Source organism: Hyposmocoma kahamanoa, unplaced genomic scaffold (genome assembly GCF_003589595.1).
Source record: "Hyposmocoma kahamanoa isolate Upper Pololo Valley unplaced genomic scaffold, ASM358959v1 93, whole genome shotgun sequence".
Taxonomy (NCBI): domain Eukaryota; kingdom Metazoa; phylum Arthropoda; class Insecta; order Lepidoptera; family Cosmopterigidae; genus Hyposmocoma; species Hyposmocoma kahamanoa.
This window is the reverse complement of record NW_020654810.1, coordinates 11,277,543-11,303,981: the sequence shown is the minus strand read 5'-3', so window position 1 is coordinate 11,303,981 and position 26,439 is coordinate 11,277,543. Positions and strand designations below refer to the sequence as shown.

Genomic DNA, 26,439 nt, shown 5'->3' with positions numbered 1-26,439 from the left:
TTAGATTTTCGTATATTTTGAGATAAAAAATAAAATGTATATTTGTCCATACAAAAATTTTTTTTTCTCTGAATCTATCAACTTTTCAAGAAATCATACAAGAATAAAAGTTGTTAGGAATGTTATTATATATCACATAAAAAAAATTTGCTCGATACTCCACAAGTTATTCCTATGTCCAAGAATTATCAATTTGGGCCCACTGTGTGGCGTTCCGATATGACCCTTTGGGACCAATGCAATACCTGCGATATTTAATGCGATATCATACTTCTTGGAATTACAAATAAAATTAAAAAATATTATTTCGCACGTTCGGTGTTCTCAGCCTAAAATCACCGTAGCCATTGTTTTTTCTCGCTTCTTACACCCAGTAACATTGAAATATGAATAATTTTAAGCTAAACTATCAATATGTCTAAATGGCATTAGAATCATCGATACTATATAAGTATCGATGATTAGAATAGACAAAGTAGTGTTCTAGTTATTATTTAGAGGATGGAAACGTTGCGAGTTGCGATTGTTTTTTTTTTACAATGTATTTGTATACGACTCCAGGTGCATATCCATTTTGAGGTAAAATATAGCGCCATCTAGTTGACGTGTTTGTTATCACTAGAAGCAGATTTGATAAAATTCAATGTGTCAATGTAAAATAACGTTACAAAATAGCTATTTGGTAATCGTCGCGACATCTAGTGTACCAATAGGTACTAAATACCCGGCTACGCTATCTTGTATGACGATTAGCAGTCCTCTTGAGTTATTGGTCCATGGTAAAAGCATATTACCTTTAAGCTAATTTTATTTAACCAAAAGTTGGTAGGTCAATGACCAAAATGAAAAAAGTTAATACACTAAACACTACCTAAGATGATTTTATTTAGCCTTGGCAACTTGTTAGACAAGAACCAGACCACTACTTCGAGCTATCTCACGTAGCTCGGTTTTTCTTTTATTTAAAATAAACCTTAACGTAACCCAATAAGATGTAAGTTTGTAATATTGGTATATCGAAGTGCGCGATCCAGTTTATGAAATATATAAATCCGTGGTCAATTTCAATAGTAAAATCTAATGACTAAAATCTAATAAATTCCGTAGTTTTAAAAGTGGTTACATAATAATGATAAAATCACAAACGTTGTTTAAAATAAAGCAAATGCTTTGTAATAACTTTTACATAAATAATATGGATAAATATTATAAAACACCGAGTGTATTTTTTAACTCTGGTTGTTTACTTTTTTCTGAAATAAAAGTAAACTTTAAAAAAATCCATGACATGATTACTTACTACATATTTTTGAACACAACACAAAGTAGATACTTGGTTTTGGAATATCTAATATTATGTATATTATATATATCTAATATTATTATATATATTACATATATTCCAAAATTAACGAACGTTTACATTTTATCTATTGTGCGTTCGCAGCCATACACTGATCACAAGAAATTTTCCCCATGGCGGTATATACGAACCATATAGGTCATATACATACATCTTCCACCCATACCCGAAATTATGGATTGTTTTTTTCTTACGAAGATACGCACGAAAATTTGCCATTAACTTCTTCGCTTTCAACTCATTGACTGGAAATTTTATAATGTTAATACGGTTCCATGCATCGTTAACTTTGTGTGGGTTGGATGTTTTGGATTTCAAATAAGTTCTTCGGTTTCATACATATGGTTCTAGAAAATACAAGACCCGCGCGTTACTCTAATCCATTTTGTACCTACGTATTATCGCTAGCAGCTTATTTATATATAAAATACTCTTCTGTGGTTTATCTAAAGCGGGACGAATAAGGAAATGGTGGTGAATCTTCATTGATCCCACGGCGCCGACTCAACCGGCGAGAGGGAATCCCGGGGGGGTTTTAGTGGGGTAGGCCCTCCAGTCTGGAGGGAGAGTCCCCACATAACCCCTGAGTCTCCCTGGGCTCAGGGGTATCCATAAAGATTCCCCCCCGTCAAAAAAAAAAAAAAAAAAGGCTTTTGAAGTTACAACTACAGTCTTTACACAGATTATTAATTTATTTATTTATTATTTTATTTTAAGTATATTATGAAGAAAAAAAACGAAAAAAGAAATAGCGATGAAGAAAGTTAGAACTATATTCGTTAACTGAAACCAAATTACAAAAGACTTTATCCTGGAAATTCCACTAAACACGAATTCAAAGTTTTTGTTCAAAGTGATAAAAGATAATGTGATCTATGTGAAAGTGAAAACATAAATATTGACTACCGCCGCTTAAAAGACTATGTAAAAAAACCGAATAAGTGAACTAAGTTATTTAACAGAAATAGAAAACAATCGATTAGAACTACAATGGAATATTACTGAGTATCCGATAATTAAAGGAAGACATGGCTCAAAGGACTTGTATCTAAGTCAAAACCATTAATAAAAAAAGCTACTTTTTTAATTGGTTTTCACGGCTCTGGGTACTTTGCCCGTTAAGCCAATAGTCAAAATAATCAGTTTCATAACGAAAATACAACACTTAGAAAGTAAAACTAAAACCCTTTAAAATGTCGTTCACAGTGTTAGATATAAAGTTACATAATGGTATAAACAAGTTTTTACTTGACAGTAACGATTGAACGTTTTTTGGAATATCACTGTCGTCTACACAAAGGTCCTTGATTTCTGCCACAAGTATTAGACGATGAAAACGGTATTGAACACAGGTGAAAATAATATGTTTTAAGTCGATTGTTTCTTCGGTACAATGAGGACATTTAACATTTTGAAGGATTCCCAATCTCTTTAGGTGAGCAGGAATTCTTCAGTGGCCAAATCTCATTCTATTGATGGCAGTTATCTGCTTCCGTGAGTCTAGATTCGTTTTATTCCACCAAGGTTGAGCGGGCGGGCTCATTTGTAGGCTGGTGTACCACTTTGCTTTTATTTCAGTCGCTTTCCTCCAATATTCTATCCATAAGGAATTCAGTGACAACATAAACTGGGCGTGAAAGTCAGTGTAAGGTACTTTCAAACAAAAGGAATGTTCTTCATCTGCTGTTCTTCGTGCAGCTCCATCAGCTTGTTCATTCCCAGTAATACCAGAATGTGAAGGTACCCGCCTTATATGTTATATTTTTACCTCTACTATACATGTCATGTAGCAATTGTTTTACATTATATACTATATAACACAAATTATAATTATATTGTTTGTTATTGAGTGCAGCCAATACACTTTGAGAATCAGTAAAGATAATTATATTAACAACTTCGAGAATATTTACATAAAGTAATGCTTGGAAAATAGCATAACACTCCGCTGTGAAAAATACTACAATAGTTGTTAATCTTGAAGCATTTAGATAATTTAACCTGTGGGTCATAAAATGCCGAAGTTGCAGTATCTTCACTCTTTGAACCATCTGTATACATAGTGTATAGAGACTTGTTTTCAAGAAATTGTAGTAGCTCACGTTGGTTGTCAACTTTTTGATTATGTAGTGTTGCCACGTTGCCCAAGGAGGAAGTAGTTAAACTTTAAGTAAAAAAGTTGCTAGATTCCAAGAAATTAATTCTGGTGGCTGAACAAATACATAATTATGGGATTACGTTTTTAAATACATATTTTTCTTAATTTTACAATTCATAAATCGAAAAAATTATTATCATCAATATCAATCAAATCATTATCATCTTGTAATATTGAAGGTTAAGCTTTATTTTGATTTTTTCCAATTTTTTACTTTTCTTACTAAAAGAGCTAAAAGATTTAACTATCATATATTTTGTTTTGTACCTAATAATTTCGTAAATCAGAATAAATCTATATAGCTAAAAACTGACTACAGTGGCAACACTGCGAATAACTGTTTATAATGGGCTCTGGGCCTTTTGGAGGGAAAAGTGTCGTTTTTATTTTGACTTTCAATTATTTTGTGAAATCTAGTTTAAAGTGGAATAGGATAGTGCTATTGTGCCTTAATCGAAGATTAATACGCGAAATAAACGCGTTCTAAGGAATCCCGAGTCAATCCAAACACGCCGCCTCAACTTGCCTATCCTCTTTGTGGCGGCCATATTTACAGAAACAATTAAACGAATTTATGTTTTCGGCTGAAGGTCTTTGTTTCCATGGCCAGCAATAAATTAAAAAAAAACTGTTTATAATGCATTGCCTCAGTTCATAAGGGACAATGTTATTAAAATTTAAATTATTATTTATCCACTTAACATTATTTTCAGCTATTACCATCTCATTTCCATTTCATAATTTCCATCCTTCATTGTTTAGATTTACCTATAATATAGTACCTACCCTATCTTGTTAATCACCGTACCAAAATTCCGTTTGCTTTTATTTCTATTCCGAGATTTCCTTTCCATGTTTTTAAATTCCTATTAATATCCAAAACCCTCATCAAAGTTCCGCAACAACAACAACTGCGGCGACAATGATATCCTGAAATCTCAAGAAGGAAGAAAGTATTGGAAGAATTATCAAGAATTGGGGAAGCGAAGCTAGATACGAGGGGCTACGCGAAGTTACTTTTTTTTCTTATTTCCTGGCACTATGGCGCCCAGCCTTTGGCATATGCAATTTCGATTGAGTTGCCAATTTTTGATAATTCTTCCTTCTTTGGACTTCATGTAGTTACTTAATTTGAATTTGTTCTAATACTAAGCCTTTGTTTTGTTAATATGGTTTCGACTGAAAGACTTTGTCTCCAGGTCATGCAATAAATTAAAAAAATAATATTTGTATTCATGTTCACAAATCATTTTATGTTTACGATTGCGTTTTGGTGCTTGTCCTTCAGATTTCAACTGCTATAGCCGAATTACAGCTTTATAGAGTTTGGTGCAAAGTTTTAGAGACAATAGATTGTCAAATCATTGAATTAATTAATATATAAGAGCTCGTGTTCAACTGTAGAATGCCTACTTGGAACCAAATACAGTCTCAGCTGAGGAACCCAAACAACCCGGTCGTTTTCTTTGATATCACTGTAGGGACCACAGTAAGTTTAGTGTTTTGTGAATTCTAGGCTAAATATTTGATAACTACGTACCCTTATTATAAAATTTGTACAGGGTTTTGCCGGTTGTTATGTTATCTTAACTGTTTACATACATTGCTGTACACAGTAAGTGCAAGTAAATTTTATGCTTTCAGGAAATAGGCCGTATGATATTTGAGTTGTTTGCTGACACAGTGCCAAAGACTAGCGAGAACTTTAGAGAATTCTGCACTGGAGAATATAGAAGAGATGGTGTTCCATTAGGTTACAAGGGAGCAACATTTCACAGAGTTATAAAGGATTTCATGATTCAAGGCGGAGATTTCGTTAATGTGAGTAAAGAAATGAGACCAGTTAATCAAAAGTACTTACTATAAATCTAAAAATGTGCAATGAAAGTTTTAACTCTTAATCCGCAAGTGAATGAATGAATCTGTGGTAACTGCAAATTAAGAGTTAATTCAAGTGCTAATGCTTTTCTGTTATCAAAGTACCTAGGACTAATAACTTTCTTTTTAATATTATAGGGTGATGGGACTGGTGTGATGAGCATCTACGGTGGCAGCACATTTGCAGATGAAAATTTCACATTAAAACATGATTCACCAGGTCTGCTGTCTATGGCCAACAGTGGCAAAGACACCAATGGTTGTCAGTTTTTCATCACCTGTGCTAAGTGCAACTTTTTAGATAATAAGCATGTAGTGTTCGGAAGAGTTATTGATGGACTACTTGTCATGAGGAAAATAGAAAACGTACCAACTGGCCCTAACAACAAACCGAAAATACCAGTAACAATATCACAATGTGGGCAAATGTAAATAAACATGTGTAATAATACTTGACACTTTCTTCTAATTGTTAAAATAAACACTGAAGCCCAGCTTCCCTGCAGTTTTCATTGGATTAAATAACTCATTAACAATAAATAACATACACAAAATTATCACAATACAAATACATACTGTATGATAACTGTAATAAATTGGAGCTAAACCATTTTACTTTTGTCAACTTTTTGCCTGTGCCTGATTATTAACTAGTAAATTCTTCGGTTGCATTGTGGCTGGACCGTTGCGTCGACCTGCTTCTCTTATAAACGCGCTTTCCATTTGTCGAGCTACTTGATCAAAGAACAAGTTAGATATATGAGAATGGAAGGTAGAGCGAAATTCAAATGTTATTTGAAAATCTACAACACATGACTGCTGCTCCCTCTTAAGGCCAGGACTGAATCTCCAAAGAGTGAGCATATGGTGGAAAAGTTTGCCTTCTGTGCATTCAGCTTTCACCTGGTGTGGTCTTATGAAAGTCACTTTGGAAGTGTAACTTTCATTGATTGGTGGGAATCCAACCACCAAATCTGCTTTTAGGAAACCTTTCCCTCTTTCTTTTACTAAAGACAACTTGCACCATGGAACAAACTTATAGTAACTGTCCACATCAGACACCACTTCAAACATCTGTTCCATTGTATACCTGCAAATAAATAAAGCTCTTTAATTTCAGTGTTTAATCTGTAACTAACAATGAATACTTCATTATAGGATATGTGTTTATTATGTCACACTTGTCTAAATTATTTTATACCGGGATTTAGATTAAACCAATTCGAGTTAACCTTTGACAATTCAGTGAATTTTCTGCCAAGGAACAAATTATGCAAATTATATCATTGGTGTCAATATGAATGTGACTTGATACATTAAAAGGATAATGGAGCTCAGCACACTGTGATGCCTACAATAAAAATTTCACATAAATTTAATTAAACCAGAAGCACATCCCGGACTCTCCATACAACAGGCGAGAATCATTTACCTACTATTACTATTTTATTATATATTTTTATTTTTATATATATTATATATTTTTATTATATACTATTATATTTTTCGTCAATTCACTAACTAGAGTAATATTGAAGATTTATTTCAAAAATATATTAAAACCACTTAAAATGCTATATTTTGGACATGTAATTTTATATAAGGTAACCAAGGTATATGAAACTATACCTACCTACATTATATTTATCGGCAATATGAATTGAAAATTTGAGAATCCTTGTCTACTAGCTATGGCGACTCATTATATTGGTATAATAAATCTGCATTTTTTATACATATATTGCTTTGCACTAAAGAAATGGAGAAAACAACTTCGTTTCATATTTCAGAAAATTATGATAAACAGCCATACATAGCTCAATTCACGACCATTACAAATAGTAACAATAAAATTATGTTATATATTAATTTACAAGTTTGGTAATGAATAATTTAAAACTTTATTCAAATATCAAAGCCGTCTTCGAGCGAAAATAGCTCGCCTGCAGTCTAATAAGACTGAATGTATACACACATTCAGTCAATGTGACCATCAATGTGCAGGGCGTGGTATGGTATCTAAAGCTAGGGAGGGATTTTCTCTGCCAGAAAATGAATTTGTGGATAGGTTAAAGCCATAATGGCCATGGCAGTGGTAACTGAGTTGAGAGAAGACACGCTTACTAATATGAACGTCCAACAGGATGAACCCAGCATGTTAGAGAAAGTTCACAATGTAGTCAATTACAGCCTAAACAAAACCCTTTTTTTTGTCAGCAGTTTAACATATACATATATGTGTTAATGATGCACAATGTAATAAAAGTACAAAGCTATGAAATTTATGGAGTTTTATTTAGAATATTGGTAATTAGGGTCTAAAATGGCATGTGATCTTAAATATGAAATATACTATGTGGTTCTTACCCCACCAGTTGTCTTCCAGCATAAACTCTGGTTCGATTTTCTTTTGGGAAACTTAGAAATGTGCGTCTCTGTTCTGTATTGTGACATTGGCATTGAGTAGTATCTTTATGCCTATTTACGTAATGACCCTGAAATCTATACGAAGAACAATTATAGCACGCAAAAGTGAATTATGTTCTTTATTACATTTATCTTAAATTGGTCATTTGAAAACTATATAGGCATTTGTAATCAAAGTAAGTATGTTAAAATATTTACGTACTTTGTGATATCCAGTCGTGGCACAAGGATTCTTGTAGTTAAAAAACCCAAACTTTTCACAGAGCTCATGTCGTTATTCTAGTGACTAGACTAACCTATCTTTCTTGAATATTGAAGGGGAAGTACATCGTCACAAAAGAATTTAATTTCTAGATTTAGGACGTGTTGAATCCGTTCACAAAGTAGGTACTAATTTAATTTGAATAGGGAGGGATGGGCGTTACAAATCGTATATTGATGACTATATGTCATTGAATCTATATATTATGGCAATATCGTGTATTTTAGAAACTGTATATCGATATTGCTCCGCATCGCGTATTTTATGTAGCGATGCCGAATCAAGCCGAGCGATTACCGAGTGCACGAAATCGTATAAGCGAAACTATATACCGATATTGCTTCGTATCAAATATTCACTGACGAATATCAGTAACAGGGATGTATCAACGCAGCGCGCCGGCTGCATCCATGAATATATAGTTTCAAATATCGATATATAGTTTCGATACGATAATGAATTCAGAAAAAGCTATACTACCCATACCTAATTTAAATTATATGACAAATTCCGAGCACCAAGACAGATTTTTTTTCTGTAGTTTTAATTTTAACGGCTATAGCATACAGCAATACAGCCTATCCTTAATTTATTTCACTTATCATTTAGCCTGACGAAGTCACTTGAAACGATTCATTTCAAGTGCGCTGAAAACTTGCCATGTCCAAATTGCAATATGTTCATCGTTGTAATGAATTTTCTTGAGATTGACTTTAATTTGAAATAAAAACGCTTTATAGCTTACAATAATTGACTTACAAATAAATGGACGACGGGTCTAATACAAAAATCACGAAAACCACGAAAAAAAAAAGTCAACCTATTTAAACGTAGTGACATGTAAAGGAATATGAAAAAGCTAAAACGTTGAATTTAAATTTGTAATGTCATCAAAGTACTGTCTAATTTTGCTTGCTTCGCTGTCAGTCGAATAAACGACGACTAAAGCGTGAATGACGCTCTGTATACGATTTTAACACCCTATAAGTTCGGACATTTTTTAGCGCGAACCTGACGTCCATATAATTGTAAGTCAATGCTTACAATGCATTCTTTTTGGCTTTGAGCGTACGAATTTTCTTTAAAAACTTTGGTACTACTTTATTCGTATCTAAAATATTGTATAATGGGCGTTTACAACTACCCGTCACTACCACTGGGGTTGCCACTACTACGTCGCATCCTGTTATTCAACTACAACGCCTTGCGACGCGCGTCGACGCGTCGACGACACTCGCATTATTGCGCCTGGATCACAGTGTGCGGCGTCTGACACCTCACTGCGCTCAAGTAACGCGCGAAGCCAGTTCGGCTGCAACCAAGCGTCGACGTTTGACTCCATATTTGCATAACACAAACTTGTACCTTAATAATTAGACAGTAATTAAATTTGTATTAAATTAATATACAATTATTTTTTATGGAATTGCTCCACTAGGTTGTTATAATTATTAATAAAAAGATCGGACACTAAAAATTATAACGGTTTTTGTAAAAACAAACAAACACTTTTTCAAAGGAAAAAATAAAATAACGAATTTTCTGTAGTAATCAAATTTTTATTAGCTCGATCAGGGGCTCTGATCGTACGCACGCGCACATTTCCATATTGTGTATGCTTAGTGATAATGGCGACGCCAGAAATTGACAAATTATTTTTTTAAACAAAACATCTTTGAATTTAAAGTCACTAACTAACTTTTGTGGCCCATCTATGCCGCCTCTGCTGAGGCCGGACAGCACGCTGGCCTATACTGCAGAAGCCAAGGCAAATCTGTTTTGCCTCACTCTTAGCAATTATCTCAGGCTGGCTGCACTATGGCGCCAATTCGCATACGCCAAAAAGAGGCACTTAGAACTCTGCGGAATCTAGACGTAAATAAAGCTAGCGGGCCAAATGGAATTCTAGCACTAGTCCTACGTAACTGTGCGCCTGAATTGTCTCCTGTTCTCACACGCCTACTCCAGTACCGCCTCTCACTTGAGACTGGTGTAGTTCCCAGGTCGTGGAACCTTGCAAACGTGCAACTTATGCCGAAAAAGGGAAACAGAGCTAACTCTGTCAACTATAGACCTATCACAGTCACTTCTACACTCCATTGCAAGATTATAGAACATGTAATCAACAACCGTCTCCTGTTGTACCTTGAAGACAATGACCTCCTCAGTGATCGCCAGTACGGATTCCGACAAGGGCGATCTTCTTGTAAATGCCTGTCACATAGACAGCGAGGCTATAGAAAAACAAGATGAAGCACTTGAAGTGTCTTTGGATATTTCTAAAGCCTTTGACAGGGTCTGGCACGCAAGCCTTTTAAGTAAGCTTCCCTCTTATGGGCTTCCCACTGACCTTTGCAATTTTATCTCGGATTTCTTGAGCGAATGTTCGATTCGAGTGGTCTTAGAAGACTACTCTTCCAACATATGGCGATAGATTCCTCAAGGTTCCGTACTGTCTGCAACTCTCTTTGTCTGCTGAACAATGATATGTTCATTCCAGGTACCTTTGCGTATGCTGATGACAACACAGTTGTAGATAGGTACTTGAACAATGCAAGGGTCAGTGGTGTGGAAATCCAGTCTCGTCGAGACTCCATGGTTAGCCGTTTGGATTTGACACTCAAGGCAGTCTCCGATTGAGGCGATGCTAATCTTGTAAAATTTAACGCTACCAAAACGCTGCCGTATCTATTCTCCACAAAACGGAGTCCCTTTGAGCTGATTCCGACTTTTCTTGATATATCCATACCGATGTTGACTGTCTCTACCTACTTGGAATGAACCTATCGTCCAATTTTCACTTCGGCAGATACATTGAATCCATGGCCAAACATGCAGCAAAGAAGCTTGGGATTCTTTCTAGGGTGAGGCGTTACTTCACACCGGGACAATTGCTTCAGCTGTACCAAGCACAAGTCCGGTCATGCATGGAGTATTGCTGCCACCTTTAGGATGGCTCTGCTATTTGCCAACTGGCCACCTTGGATTCAATTGACAACCGTGCCAAGAAGCTTATAGGTGACTCGGAATTAGTGGAGGCGAAACTGCAAAGCCTTGGACACCGCCGTAAAGTTGCCAGCTTATCGGTATTTTACAGGATACATCACGGAGAGTGTGCGTTAGAATTACGCGATTTAATTCCGTTTTCATCTTTCATCACCGGGGGACTAGGCGTAGGCTTGGGTTCCACCTCTATGTTGTGGATATTCCAAGATTCGCACGAAGCGTTACGCTTCCACATTTATATGGCGAACGGCTATGGAATGGGATTCTCTGCCTGCAGACTTGTTCCCTGAACGTTATAACTTGGGCCTTTTCATGGCGAAAGTGAATAGGCATTCATCCGTCGTCGATCTCATCGTCACTTTCCGTCAGGTGAGATAGAGGTCAAATGCGAACTTACATTTTATAAAAAAAAAGTTTTATCTTAGAAAAGTCGTTTTATGGCGGCGCCATTTTCACATACACAATACGAAAGCGTGCACGTGCGTACGATCGGAGCGCCTGATCGAACTGAACGGCGAGCGGATTGCATTTGTTGGAGGCGGTGGCGCGAGGAAAACCGCGGCGGCGGCGGCGCGACGGCGCGGCGCTCATATCTAATTCGAACCGACGTCTTCTAACAAACCGTGTAACAAGACGCTGTGCCAACTGTGCTTGTTTGAAAATCTGCGTAATTCTCATTGTTCAAAGAAAAAAAACAACTTGGTGCCAAAATCTCGACCGTTAGCAAAATGCAAATGCGTTATTTATGCCAGGGGGTAAAATTACCCCCGGACAGGGTATGGACGAGTGATGCCAGCACTCCACCACAAAATACTGCAGGGCAACCTCAACGACTGCGCCAGGGCACAAGACCTATTGGTCCAGGTCACGGCGGAGTGGGGGGTTGCGGTGGCGGGTGTGGCGGAGTCATACTTTGTCCACCCACGGGGAAACTGGGCGGGGGATCGGGAGGAGACGGTGGCCATAGTGACGTCGACTGCCGGGAACTCCCCCATCTAGTGGTGAAGGAGCGCGGGTCAGGGCTCTTGGCAGCGAAGTGGGGAGAAGTCACCCTAATTGGGGGTACTTCTCCCCAAATGGCCCAATTCCAGGCGTTCCTGGAGACCCTAGAGAGGGCGGTGTGGAGGGCTGCTCCGGCGCCGGTGTTGGTGATGGGGGACCTCAACGCCAAGAGATCTGCGTGGGGTTCCCCGGTCAGCAATGCCAGGGGGCCAGAGTTGGAGAATTAGGGCGGCAGCCTTAGGGCTAGCCATCCTCAACCGGGGCCATGCCAACACGTTCGTTCGGCGAAATGGGGGGTCAATGTGGTGGACGTCACGTTTGCGACCCCCTCACTAGCGGTGCGAGTATCCGGTTGGCAGGTCCTAGAGGACGAGGAGACCCTCTACGATCATAAATACATACGGATCGCCTCCAGTCTGAGGGGGACAGGCCCAGACATGTGTCCCAGCGGCCGTACAGGTTCAGGGCTGGACTCTCCACCTTGGACGCCCTGGAGTCGCTGCGGCACATCTTGGAGGATGCTAACGGCGAGAGGGAGGGTGTAGTGGCTGTGTCTCTGGATATAGCCAACGCCTTCGCACTCTCCCCGTTGCCGTTATCAGGGAGGCGCTGAGGTATCACGAGATCCCCAGATATCTCAGTCGTCTGGTGGAGCACTACCTGGAAGACAGGTTGGTACTCTTCCAGGCGAGGGAAGGGAGGCGCGCCGGGCGCCCAATGAGGTGCGGAGTACCCCAGGGGTCCATGATAGGACCACTACTGTGTAACCTGGGGTACGATTGGATGCTGAGAGGCGCGCTTCTCCCCCGGACGGCGGTCATCGCGACCACCTTCCAGGAGGCGGCCCGAAAAGCCTCAATAGCGGCGGACATGGTGGTCCGCCGAATGCAACTGCTGGGGCTGGAGGTCGCCGTGCCGAAGACAGACGTGGCCGTCTTCGGCGGGAGAGGCAGAGGTTGGGTGGTGCCGGCAGGCGCCCACATTTCCATCGCGGGAGTATCGGTCCCGGTCAGGTCCCAGATGCAACCTGGGCCTTGTCCTGGACCGGCGATGGAACTTCGGGGAGCATTTCCGGCAACTTGCTCTCCGAATAGTGGGCGCCGTATCGGCGTTGGGTCGGCTCCTGCCCAATCTCGGGAGGCCGAGAGCCCCATGTAGAAGGGTGGCCTTATACGGGGCTCCCATTTGGAGTGGGACCTTAGCAGCGGCAACGAAATCGCTGCTAAGGTGGCCTCAGAGGGTGGTCGCCCTGCGAATGTTGAGGGCGTACATGACGGTGGCCTGCGCTGCCGCATGCGTCCTCGCCGGTACTCCGCCGTGAGACGTTGAAGTCGAGGTCCTGGCGGAGATCCACGCCTACCAGCGGGGAATGGGGGACTGAGGCGAGCGCCCTGCTCCCTGAGGTCGAGCGTCAACGCCGCCTCGCGGCGCAGCGCATGCGGGACCGGTGGAAAGAGGGCTTGGCGGATCCCCCCTATGGAGCTCGTACCATAGGGGCGATCCGTCGCCACTCTCGTACCACCTTGTGCAGGTGCTGATCGGGCATGGCTGCTTCGGTCACTACCTACACAAGGTAGCGAGGAGGGAACCGTCCCCGTCGTGCCAGGAGTGCGGCGCTGCGGATGGCACCGCGCAGCGCACCCTAGAGGTGTGCAGCCGTTGGAATGAGCAGCGCCGTACCCTGACGGGGACAATAGGGCAGGACCTCTCGCTGCTGAGCGTGGTTGCCGCCATGCTCGGTCTCGAGGAGTCCTGGGAGGCGGTGGCCTCCTTTTGCGGAGAGGTTATGTGCGCGTCCGCTGCGTCCTCGCTCCCGCTCGGCGCAGACGTACGGGGAGAAGCAGAAGGCATTTCGCTGCTTGCCTGATCCCGTAGTGAGGCCAGCGGGCTTTGGACAGGGACTCCGGAGCCTGCATTGCACGGCCTCACTCGTCAGGGGGCGGCTCGGAGGACAACTGACTTGTCCCTCCGTTGACGCGGGAGCCTTGGCGCAAGCTAAGGCGGCCGGGCGGCGTCGTGGTGTAAGTACGTATCAAGACCTATTTCAAGCCCCTAAGGATGATTTCTCAGTTCCTGAGACCCGTGAAATGTAACATCCCCTTACAGGATGCAGGAGTTTACAAGCTTGACTGTGAGTGCGGTCTCTCTTACATTGGACAAACAAAGCGAAGTATTTGTACCCGCGTCAAAGAACATATAGCTGATGTCAAACACCTTCGCGTAAACAAGTCTGCAGTCTGCGAGCATGTCATGGATAAACCTACACATTCAATGAAGTTTGACAAACCCCAGGTTCTTGCAAAAGAAGTCCGTTATCTACCCAGGATGCTGCGAGAGGCCATTGAAATTAAAAAACATCCAAATTTCAACAGGGAAGATGGTTTCTCCGTACCACCAGTTTGGAATCCAATATTTCCTCTAATGAAAAATCCCAAACAGACATAAGACACAGTACTAATTAATATGATTTAGTTTATTCTAATTTCTATTAATAATTAATAACAAATTGAACTTAATAAAAATTCATTCAATAAAATAATTTGTAAAACTTAATATAGCGTAAATTGGAATGTTTTCTTTGTAAAATTAAAAATAAGGTATTTAATTAATAACTATTGTAACTATAGTGAAAAAATAGGGTGGTTTGCATCAATATTAGACATAACTGGTTGAAGACTGTACCATCTCAGTCAACCGTGACCATGGGACCTGTAAAGGGCCCAAAACGTCGGTTTGTTTGAAAAAACAAATATACGCGATTTAAATCCGGAAAAATAGTTTCATTTCGTATTTGCTAGGAATGTTACTTTTCTATGTAAGTATTTTGTGGTTTACATTTCAATAGGAAAGTAGCATTTAAAAATGATGAAATGGAATTATTATATTGTAATATTTTAAATTATGTGCAGCTTAGTAACAATATAACATGAAAAGTTTGTACAGTCACTTATTAATATGTAGCACTTCTTAATCTTGCAAGTGTTACATTTTTTTATAATTTCAAGTGACGGGACGAACAAGACGAACAAGGATCAATTCGGGGAAGTGCCGAGTGCCATTCCTTTGTCGCAGGCAGTCGTCTTGGGTGGCGACCTGAACGGTCATGTGGGTGAGGCGTGCGAAGGGTTCGAGCGGGTCCACGGTGGCTACGGGTACGGCAGTCGCAACGCGGAGGGAGGAGACATCCTCACAACGTGTGCGGCGGCCGACCTCGCCATCGTGAACACGTTCTTTAAAAAGAACCCCGAGCATTTAATCACCTACAGGAGCGGCGGACACGCCACCCAAATCCATTTCCTACTCACCAGGAGACACCATATCAGCAAAGTGGCCAACTGCAAGGTCATACCAGGTGAGAGTCTCACTGCGCAACACCGTCTTCTTGTCATGGATCTCTGCGTAAAGCCGGCCGACAAGCCCGCTGAGCGCTGCCGACGCCAAATGAGATGGTGGCGGCTTGATAGTACCACGTCTCAGGAGTTCATCTCAGCGATCGGCGATAAATGCGCCGACACTGAAGGTGATCTAGTCCAGAACCACTGGGACAACATTCATGCTGCCATATCTGAGGCGGCGAAAGCGGTGCTGGGCTTGTCCAAGGGTGGTCGCAAATGTGACAAAGAAACTTGGTGGTGGAACGACACAGTCCAGAGGGAGGTGAGGGTGAAGAAAGCCCTCTTCAAAACGTGGCAAACGTCCGGATCTTCTGAAGACCGCGATGCATATAGGGATGCCAAACGTGCCGCTAAGAAAGCTGTAGCCAGAGCTAGACGGGACTACTTGCAGCCGTTGTACGACAAGTTGGAATCGTCTAAGGGGCAGAAGGTTATCTTTAAGCTGGCACGTTCGAGGGTCTTAGCGGCACAAGATATTTCCAAGTGTCGCTGCATTAAAGACCCTCATGGCAACCTTATATGCGAGGTCGACGCGGTGAAGGAGAGATGGCGCTCATATTTCCGCGAGCTGCTGAATCAGCAGCACAGAGAGGTGCAGCCACCGGTCCTCCCTCCGAATCAGGGACTAGTGCGACCGACAACGCCTGAGGAAGTCCACTTAGCTCTTCGTCGCATGAAGAATCGGAAAGCTGTCGGAGCCGATGGGGTTCCCATCGAGGCCTGGAAGGCAATGGGTCCCCGTGAGCATCCTTACGGGCCTCTTTAATCGCGTGCTCCTTACCGGTAAAATCCCTAACCAATGGAGACTGAGTATTATCACTCCAGTCTTCAAAGGGAAGGGATCGGTGCAGGAGTGTGGCGATTATCGGGGCATAAAAGTTATGTCTCTCACCATGAAGCTCTTCGAGTGTATAATAGACTCTCGGATCCGACAGGACAGTGCTGTCTCGGAGGGTCAATATGGGTTTCGGCCTGGTCTTGGGACCATGGATCCTGTTTTTGCCCTAAGGGTCATCATGGAGAATACAGATTGAAGAATACGCCTCTGCATTTCATGTTTCTTGACATGCAGAAGGCCTTCGACTATATCCCCCGTGTCAGAAACTCCCGCATCCGCGGCAGCCTTCACGTCCGTGACATTGCAGATAAACTGCAAGAAAGCCGCCTACGTTGGTACGGCCACATCTTACGGAAACCGGCATGCTACATGGGAAACAAATGTCTGGCTATGCCACCTCCGCCGGGCCCCGGTAGAAGGGGCAGACCCAAGAAGTGCTGGCTTGACGTCGCCAAGGGTGATATGCGTGCCAATGGTCTCACCACTAAGGATGCCGAAGACCGTACAAAGTGGAGGAGAAAAAGCAGGAAAGCGGACCCCGGGCTCCGCAGCAACACTGCTGAGGACGCAACCGGGACAACGCTCAGATGAGAGAGAGAGAGAGAGGACGAACAAGTCGTGCGTCTGATAGTAAGCTACACGTCTGTCCATGACAGTTGCAGTGTCACTCACAGCTTCAAATCGCAAAGATCTGAGCGGCACTGCCACTGCGCCCGTCACCCTGAGACATAAGTTGACAAGTCCCATGTGCCTGTAATTTTACCAACGCCTAAGGGTAAGCCCTTCCAAACCGGAACACAGTAATGCTAACATTACTGCTTGGCGGCAGAAATAGGTAAGGTGGCAGTACTTCTCTAGACGAACTCTTTCACAAGGAGCTCTACTGTTTATTTAATATGCATTGTACTCAGTACAATGTAACACTTACTAATCAGACAAAAACACACATGTTATGAAACATACATTATTACGTAAACACACATTATTATGACAAAAACAAAATACAAAACTTAAAACATTTCTTCTTTGAGAACTAAGTTAAAATAAATAAAAATATTTTTAAATAGTCACACAAAAATAAACCATATCAATAAAAGAAATTACATAAAAATAAACAGAAGTTCTTTAGGGAGCGCGATATAGTCGAAATCCACGCAGACGAGGCCGCGTGCTCGAGTCTAGTAATAATGATATCCCTGTGATGTCCCTTGTCACCCCGCTATCCCAACTCACCCCATTCTAGTACGGGACGTTGAGAAAAAAGCCATCCATATAATGTTACACATGATGTATAACATGTACATGTATATATATTTTTTTCTAACAACGATGTTTATGTTTATTTTCCATACTTACTTCATACACAATCATACTTCAGGCTACATCAAGGTTACATTGTGAAAAAACACAGTCATTTGCATGAAAATTCAACTATTAATTAATTAACTGCCTCCGTGGCCGAACGGTTACCATGCCGGACTGCCACGCAGAGGTCCCAGGTTCGATTCCCGGGCCGGGAAAAATAGTTGTATGGCCTACAATTATTTCTCTCGTGAGCTTGGGTGTAATTTGTGGTTGTCTATGTGTGTGTCCATGGCACCCGCGACACAGGGTTTCCCTAGTGCGGGGCTATGTTGAGTGTGTGCGTTAAAAAAAAATTTAAAAAAAAAAAAAATAATGCAATAAATTTATGCAAATATTACTAATGTATAACATTTTCTTGATTCATTCAAGAGATACAGGGCACATCAAGATTGAGTTGCAGCGCGCGCGCTTCGCGGGTAGATCTGTTGGCTCCGTCCGCCCATACCTTTAACAGTGCTTGGTTTAGCGTCTAGCGTCTGTTTGCGATTTCGACGTGTGGATCTACCCGCTCGTAGCGTAGCGTAGTACGTGAGTGGGTATAAGGCTTTAGGGTGCGTGTGGACGCTTAGAGGATGGAAAATAGTCTACGGTGTGCACGTCACATTAATCAGATAGCTGTCAGTGTCAATGTCAAAATGTCAAAGATCTCTCTCGGTCTCATGCGTTTCAAGAAAACACGTGCGATTTAGTGTGTTTTTGGGCAAACGAGCGGGTAATTTCTGTATTTAGTGTAAAATTTTACGTCAAACGGTTCTGTACCAAAAGTACAAAATAAGTCATTAACATGGGCCGCAAGGCAAAATTTGACGAAACCAATAAAGTGAAAAAAGGACCCGGGAGAAAAGCTCGCAAACAACCTGATCCAATTTTTCCAAAATCTCTTTGTGAGTATTTATCACGTGTAACACTTTTTAAGTATTTTATATTTTAGTTGTTGTATGGTCGGATGTCGCAATGAAGACTTATATTTTTTAATAGAATATAACCTATAAATGACGGCAAGTACAAAAAAGCAACTCTTCACCATTGTCATTAGCCTGGCCAAGCACTACACATGCACAATATACTCTGGATAAAAATCCAGGGACAACAAGTTTATATTATTGACACATTGTTTAAAGTAGGCTTTTTATTCACTAAAGGTACCATATCTAGAAATCATTATTTGTTAAACTCGTATAACATTAGCAAAAAGCAAATTGCCAAATTCTAATCGCTGTAAGTAACGGTAATAAAGATTACCAAGTTTTTCAAGAACATATTAACCATAGTGGATCGTTTTGTAACAATATTACAACTACATATGACTACATTTAAAGTTAATGTTTTTAACCCCAACTTTAAGTGCAAGAAGACAATGACCAGAAGAAGCTAAGTCACCGACAGAAGCAGCGTGTTGCTAGACGTGCCAAGAAAAAACTGGTACTTGCAGAGAAGAGGAAGGCATTAAAAGTAACCAAAAAGAATGTTGCTAAGGAACAGCAAGAGGTTGTAAGTGAAGATAGTGAAAGTGAATTGGAAGAGAAAACTATGCAAGGTATTTACAACGCAATAAAATTACTCTGACCAGCTAAATTCTTAAACCTTATAAGTTCCAGTAATGTGAAATTTTGCGTAGGCTCAAAAACAGAATTACTAGAAATAATTTATTTGACAATCCATGATTACACCTTTGTTTTATATCTCACAAAGGGTCTACAAATTATATTTTAAGCTTTATTGGCCCCATATTGCGCTTGAAGAGTTTAAAAGGGATTTCATCCAAAAATGGAGTCACGCAGTTTTCAAAATTATCCGATGAGGTACATTTGTTTTATTTTATCTGAAAAGCTTTAAAATTCCAGTTTTATTTATATCTATACTATATTACTACAGTCTCTAACCATGTTTAGTCTCGGTACACTGTCTTTTGCAACGGCCAGCTGTGCGTTATATAAGTATTTAGGTTTTTGTTGTATTAAATGTATTGCCAGAAACCATGAATGACTCAAGTCATTTTATTTAAAGAATAGTTTATTAGTTTGAAGTTACACTGAAAATTTTATTTCATCTTATATCAATTCTATGAAAACTTCTATATACATAACATTGAATATTTCAGGATTCACAGATGATAACAGTGAATGGTTGAAGCCAAAAGTAAAGGGTAAATTCAAACATCCAGAGCCAGTGAGTGAAAGTGGCAGTGGCCATGATGAAGACTCAGAGGAGCTGGAAAGTGGTAATGAGAGTGGCCAGAAGAAAGGTAGAAAAGGCAGTGAAAAATATAAGGTAAATCAATGTTTTAAAACTTAACTTGAAACTTTAGAAAACACTTGTAGCAGAACCTTTTTTCTACTTGCTTTATTTTGTAAGTTTTGAAAATAGAACTGTAAATAGTTTTTTCTCAAGTTACAAATTGCTCTCTTTAGTTGTTTTATTATTCCCTCACTTTGTTTGAGAAAAGCACTATAAACTATATGCCTTGGTGGGAACAGGGACTGCTTGACTCGTGTTAATACAAGGCCGAGCACCAGTGAGGCAATCCCTTACTTCCCGTCCTCTGCAATAATGTACTAATAATTAGCTACTGGGGTAATGACAACTCTATATAATATTTAATATGTACTTAATTATAGTGGGAATCTAATTCAATGACCAAAATGTAAACAAAGAGAATAACCGAGCAAAAAGATATTTTAAATGCCAGTTTTCTACTTTAGATGGTAATAAACGATTAAAACTCTTTTCAAGCTGTAATCTGAATTCACACTTATATAGTTTTTCTTAATTTCGTTTAATACATTAACAAATTATAATCTCTCTCTATAATAAAAAACTGTATTTAAGGTAGTAAATAATTTTATGACACTGGTAACACAATAGCAATCAAAAATATTATTTGTGCTGCCATTAGTCATGTTCGTTTGTTAAATTATTGTGTGTTGTTGTTAAAGTTTTTGTATTGTTAAAATTTTGTAATAGGTAATTAAATTTGTAGAAAATAAGAACTTCCTTTTTTTTCAATTCCATTAAAAATAAAAGGCTTAGCACACCTGCATTCACACTTTGATTATGACATGACATTTCTTTGTTTACATTTTGGGCATCTAAGTATGATTCATACTATACAATACATACAATAGTTATAGTACTGTACACCATGTTGACATTTTAAATGCATGATGAAAATTAGTTATGCAATAAATATCATTAATATTATATTAGGAATTGGAACACCCGTACATCTCCTTATTTACTTAGATAGATGAATTAATTTTTTTTTTTTATTGGTACCTCAGAAGGATTATACAGATAATATACAAAAACACTGATTACTCAGAAACATCACAAACTGAAAAATGATAGGGTCTGTTGATTGTGAATTGATTAGAATTAAAAAATTATGTTTCCAAGAAAAAATAATTATGTATAGCAATTTTTTTTGTAAAATGCGTTCCTATATTTCATTCATGATTTCGATATGTAAAGTTTAAATTTAGTTTGCCTCATCAATTATTGTGACTGTTGCTGCTTTCAGGTTGGTACCCTAGATGACTTATTTCAAGATTCAGACCAGGAGAATGGAGATGTTACCTCAGAAGATGAAGGAGCAGCTACTAAGCTGGAATATGACTCAGATTCCAGCTTAGGAGATAAAGGGAGTGACAGCGATGACGTCGATAATGACATGTTGCCTATTGAAAAAGCCAACTTAAAACTTAAAGAGAAACGGAAAATGGATAAAAAGCTTGCAGATGAAGAAATGCAGTTAAACATTTCCAAGCAAGATGTTTTTGCTTTCCCAAGTGAAGAGGAATTACTAAACCCAGCTAGTTTGCAGGAAGTCCATCAAAGAATAAAAGATGTTGTAACAGTCTTAGGTGATTTCAACCGCCTTAAAGCAGATGGGCGATCACGATGTGAGTATACAGAGCTGTTGCTTAAAGACCTGTGCACTTACTACAGTTATAACGAATTTCTCATGGAAGTGTTAATGCAGATTTTCCCAGTTCAAGAATTAGTGGAATTTTTGGAAGCTAGTGAAGTTGCTAGGCCAGTCACAATCAGAACTAATACTTTAAAAACTCGGCGGCGGGAACTGGCCCAGGCACTGATCAACAGAGGTGTTAACTTAGACCCTGTTGGCAAGTGGAGCAAAGTGGGGCTGGTGGTGTATAGTTCTACAGTTCCAGTTGGTGCGACACCAGAATATTTGGCTGGTCATTACATATTACAGGGTGCTTCCAGTTTCTTACCAGTTATGGCTTTAGCTCCACAAGAAAATGAAAGGATACTTGACATGTGTGCTGCACCTGGTGGAAAAGCATCTCATATTGCGGCGATTATGAAAAATACGGGCTCATTATTTGCTAATGACGCTAACAAAGAGCGAACTAAGGCAATTGTTGGTAACTTCCACAGGTTAGGTGTAGTAAATGCAGTAATTTGTAACTATGATGGTCGGCAGTTCCCTGATGTAATTAAAGGATTTGATAGAGTTTTGCTTGACGCTCCTTGCACTGGTACTGGTGTGATAGCAAAGGACCCTAGTGTGAAAACTACTAAAGACCAGAAAGATATTCAAAGATGTTTTAATCTGCAAAGACAACTTTTATTAGCTGCTATAGATTGTTGTAATGCCAAGTCGAGCACTGGAGGGTATATTGTGTATTCTACTTGCTCCATATTACCCGAGGAAAATGAATGGGTAGTCAACTATGCTCTGAAGAGGAGGAATGTAAAACTGATGCCTACTGGACTAGACTTTGGTACGGAAGGGTTTGTCAAATATAGACACCACAGGTTTCACCCGTCATTGAAGTTGACGAGAAGATTCTACCCACATACACATAACATGGATGGATTTTTTGTGGCAAAGCTGAAGAAATTCTCGAATGTTATTGTAAGTTTAAGCTGTCTGTTTATTATAGTGTTTTCTTTAACTGTGTTCAAGTAGTATGGGAATGTGGTACTATAATGATACATAAATATTACGTTATTGTTTCAGCCTGAGCCAGTGAAAGAAGAGGAAGACGAAGAAGTGGAAGAGAACGAAGAAGGCAAAGTTAACGGTGATGCAGACCCACAGGAGAAAAAACAAAACGATGTGAAGAAACAAGTGCCTATGAAGCGGTCCGCCGAAGCAAATAAATCAGCACCAATGAATAAGAAGAACAAAGGAGAACAAAATAAGTAAGTGTATCTTTTGATGTACGTATTTTTATGGTATAACGTAGTTGCAATTTCACACATTAGTGTGAGGGGCTCTTTTTATTATATGTTGCCTTTCGCTCTCAAGTTGCGAGCGGCATCCCATACTAATCGTGCTATGTATGGACAAACTTGATGTTCATTGGTGAGTGTGACTTGATCCTAAACCATACCAAATAATTACCTTCTATTTCTGATTATAGCATTGCATACAGAGTATTTTATGATCCATCCATAATTTCAAAGCAGTATGTAACCTAATAACCATTAATTGATTTTAGGGAAACATCTACCCAAAGTCCATTTACCACTGAGAACACAATGTTGCCGAAGAAAAATAAAAGCAAGAAGAATAAAAACAAAGGTATGAAAAGTGACAATGTTGTTGTGAACACTGTAAATGCAGCTAAACAGAAAGCACCATCGTTAAATACTAAAAATAAAAAGAATAAACAGAAACCTAATTCAGGAGCACCTACATCAACAGGTGATAATATTCATTTGAATACAAAAGAAAAACATTATGTATCTTCTCCAATGAAACATAATATACTGACACCAACAGTTGAAACTACTGCTAAAAATCAGAGTCCTAATAAAAAGAAAAAAGATAAAAAGAAAAATAAATCTAAAGACAATCCACATAAACAAATAACTAAGAATGAAGATAAAATTACAGAGACAGTAGAGCTCACAGCATCAAAGAAACTTAAAAATAAAATTAAACAGAGAAAACAAATTGGTCAGTTAAATAAAGGTAAACACCAAGTAAACAAACAAGGTATAGGAAATAAGACGAAAAAGAAATTCCAACAGAAATGACGAGTAAGCTGTGCTTCATGTTAATAAAATGATTACTTTTAAACTATTGTTTTTGTTGTAGCATTATATTTATAGGATTAGTAGGAACAGTTATGGAGAGTGTGTACTGAAATTATATGAAGTTTTATTGTGACGGTTATTTATTAAAAAGGGCCAAACATATAAACAAACCTAAGCCTGGCTAATTACTTTTGGACCTTGGAATAGTGAGGTAGTGGCACTTTTGACTACCAAGTTCGTGTTTTGCGTAGAATAAATTAATGCTTTAAAATTCCAAAATCAATGTAGTCAGGGTTGACTCCTCTTGCCAACGTGAGACACGTGTCGTGCATGGGATGTCGGTCATGCTTTTTCGTCAGTTACGAGTCCAAATAAAACATGTTGTATGAAGACAATGTTGAAAAGTGTTGACAAGTGACTATGTAAATAGGGCGCACTATAAGTTTCCGGAACTGGCCACTTATAAACAATATTTAAAAAGTAATTACAATATTTGAAAATGGAACTCTTTGGCTGTAGAATACAGTTTGATTCATCAAACCGTGATCAGTCAACCGTGACCATGGGAGCTGTAAAGGGCCCGAAACGTCGGTTTGTTTGAAAAAACAAATATACGCGACTTAAATCCGGAAAAATAGTTTCATTTCCTACAGTTTGATTCATCTGACCGTCCCTTGTTTTTACATTGTGGCGTCATTTTAGAAATTGATTGTCTACATCATCATGGATTTAACTCGTGAAAATTTTCGTAATATGATTTTCTACGACTTTAAGTGTCGTATTCCAGAACTCTACTCAATACTCAAGTCAGGACTTGAGCATTGCAGTGAGCACTGAAAATCATACTCAAGGCCTTGCCATTAGGGTCGTATTTCCAGTGCTTGAAATCATACTCAAGTCTGTTCAAATCCTGACTTGAGCATTGAGTAGAGTTCTGGAATACGAGCATTAGTGTAATTTAACAGCTCAGCGGAGCTTCGCTCGGTTTCAAACTGATTTTGGCGATGAAGCACCATGCATACCGACTATTTGTAGCTGGTTTGCAGAATTCAAACGCGGTCGTGTGAATCTCAGTGACGAATTTCATGATGATCGCCTGTTCACTGCTGTGAACAACAAAAACATCGATGCTGTGCGCTGTTTGATCAAAACAGATAGGCATATGCATGAGTCAATTACAATCAATATTACACAAACATTTGGGTGTGAAAAAGCTGTGCTCTCAGTGGATCCCACACAATTTAACTGAGGCTCAAAAAACGGATCGCGTCACTTGGTGCAATGCCATGCTTACCAGATTTAACGAAGGGGCATCAAATTTGGTGTGGGACATAGTAACAGGTGACGACACATGGATTTATAGTTACGATCCCGTACAAAGTGCCTCTAAGCGGATGATTGCTTCTTTTTTAAATAAAACTGGACACGTGGTTACTGTTGCTTAGAGAATCGTTGTTCCGTGAATAGTGATTGGTACACGACCATTTGTTTGCCGGAAGTTATTGACAAACTCTGTATCCTCTTGCACCACGATAATGCCAGTTCTCACTCGGCCAGACAGACAAATTAATTTTTGAAGGTGAACAACGTTGACCTTATGAGCCATCCCGCGTACAGTCACAAGGTGCCAGGTCGGGACCTGGCACCTTGTGACTTTTATTTACTTTCAAAAATTAAGAACCAGTTACGCGGTCAACGATTTTCATCACCTAAAGAAGCTGTCGAAGAATATGAACAATATGTTTCTGAGATTGTCACGGAGGAGTGGCATAAATGTTTTCAAAATTGGTTCATTTGTATTAATAAGTGCATTAACGCCAAGGGAGAATATTTTGAGAAACAATAAATTAATTTCTGACCATTTATAGTATTTTTTTCTTATTCATTTCGGAAACTTATAAGTATTTTAAATCTTTGTGGATATTCTACGCTCTGTCGCAAAGCTGGTCTTGACCACCGAAATTAGAAGACTCCACTGCGGTCTGTTTTAAGCTATTTTCTGCTATACTCCATAACTGACGAGAAAAGTATGATGCTAGACTCTGGTGTAATAAGTTCTACGTATAGGCCATCTGTCGAAAAGGAGCACCGTATACCTAGTGGTTTGGACAAAATGGTCTACACGACAACTCCTTCGTGGTGATGACAAACTAAAGCGAGTATAATATTAAATGATACCTTTTATCTGTTGTCTGGATTATATTTTTACTTTAACTTAATTTTTTGTATTCGCTCAGGGTCGTATTCCAGAACTGTACTCAATGCTCAAGTCAGGATTTGAGCAGACTTGAGTATGATTTCAAGCACTGGAAATACGACCCTAATGGCAGGGACTTGAGTATGATTTCTAGTGCTTTAAGTCATACTCAAATCCTGACTTGAGCATTGAGTAGAGTTCTAGAATACGACTCTTAGCCCCGCACTAGGGAAATCCAATATCGTGGGTAGGTGCCGTGGACACACACAGACAACCACACATAACACCCAAAATCACGAGAAAAATGTAGGCCATATAAATATGCCCGGGTATAGAACCCGGAACCTCGGCGTGGCAAATCAACATGGTAACCGTTCGGCTACGGAGGCAGTTCAACTCAGACATTCATAAATTGAAACACTGAAGTCTTGATAATGATTGGATTGGTCGTAGTTTCAAATTTAAAAAGAAATAAATTCTGTTAATATACACACATCAAAAGTGTCTAGGGATCAAGTACGTTTAAGAGTATT

General features: G+C 39.5%; 4 protein-coding genes across 4 annotated transcripts in view; 2 read left to right on the top strand and 2 right to left on the bottom strand.

The window, feature by feature from the left end:
* Nucleotides 1-4,603: 4,603 nt before the first annotated feature.
* Nucleotides 4,604-5,831, top strand: LOC113237041 (peptidyl-prolyl cis-trans isomerase H). The gene is made up of 3 exons (XM_026473282.1): nt 4,604-5,010; nt 5,166-5,342; nt 5,538-5,831. The coding sequence occupies exons 1-3, from the start codon at nt 4,927-4,929 to the stop codon at nt 5,829-5,831; spliced, it is 555 nt and encodes a 184-aa protein (XP_026329067.1). The 5' UTR covers nt 4,604-4,926.
* LOC113237040 (coenzyme Q-binding protein COQ10 homolog A, mitochondrial) lies at nt 5,628-8,488 on the bottom strand. Its single transcript, XM_026473281.1, has 3 exons — nt 8,029-8,488; nt 7,767-7,901; nt 5,628-6,489 (listed from the first exon to the last, which is right to left on the bottom strand). The coding sequence occupies exons 1-3, from the start codon at nt 8,094-8,096 to the stop codon at nt 6,021-6,023; spliced, it is 672 nt and encodes a 223-aa protein (XP_026329066.1). The 5' UTR covers nt 8,097-8,488; the 3' UTR covers nt 5,628-6,020.
* A 670-nt stretch (nt 8,489-9,158) lies between these two features.
* The window catches only part of LOC113237039, a 26,177-nt gene continuing 8,896 nt past the window's right edge, over nt 9,159-26,439 (bottom strand). Inside the window, exon 2 of the mRNA XM_026473280.1 lies at nt 9,159-9,400. The gene's annotated coding sequence lies outside the window, so the exon portion shown is untranslated. The remainder of the gene's footprint in view (nt 9,401-26,439) is intronic.
* LOC113237037 (25S rRNA (cytosine-C(5))-methyltransferase nop2) lies at nt 18,352-23,710 on the top strand. Its single transcript, XM_026473279.1, has 6 exons — nt 18,352-18,578; nt 19,040-19,231; nt 19,796-19,965; nt 21,215-22,579; nt 22,685-22,869; nt 23,169-23,710. Exons 1-6 carry the CDS (start codon nt 18,479-18,481, stop codon nt 23,707-23,709), a joined length of 2,553 nt encoding a protein of 850 aa, XP_026329064.1. The 5' UTR covers nt 18,352-18,478; the 3' UTR covers nt 23,710.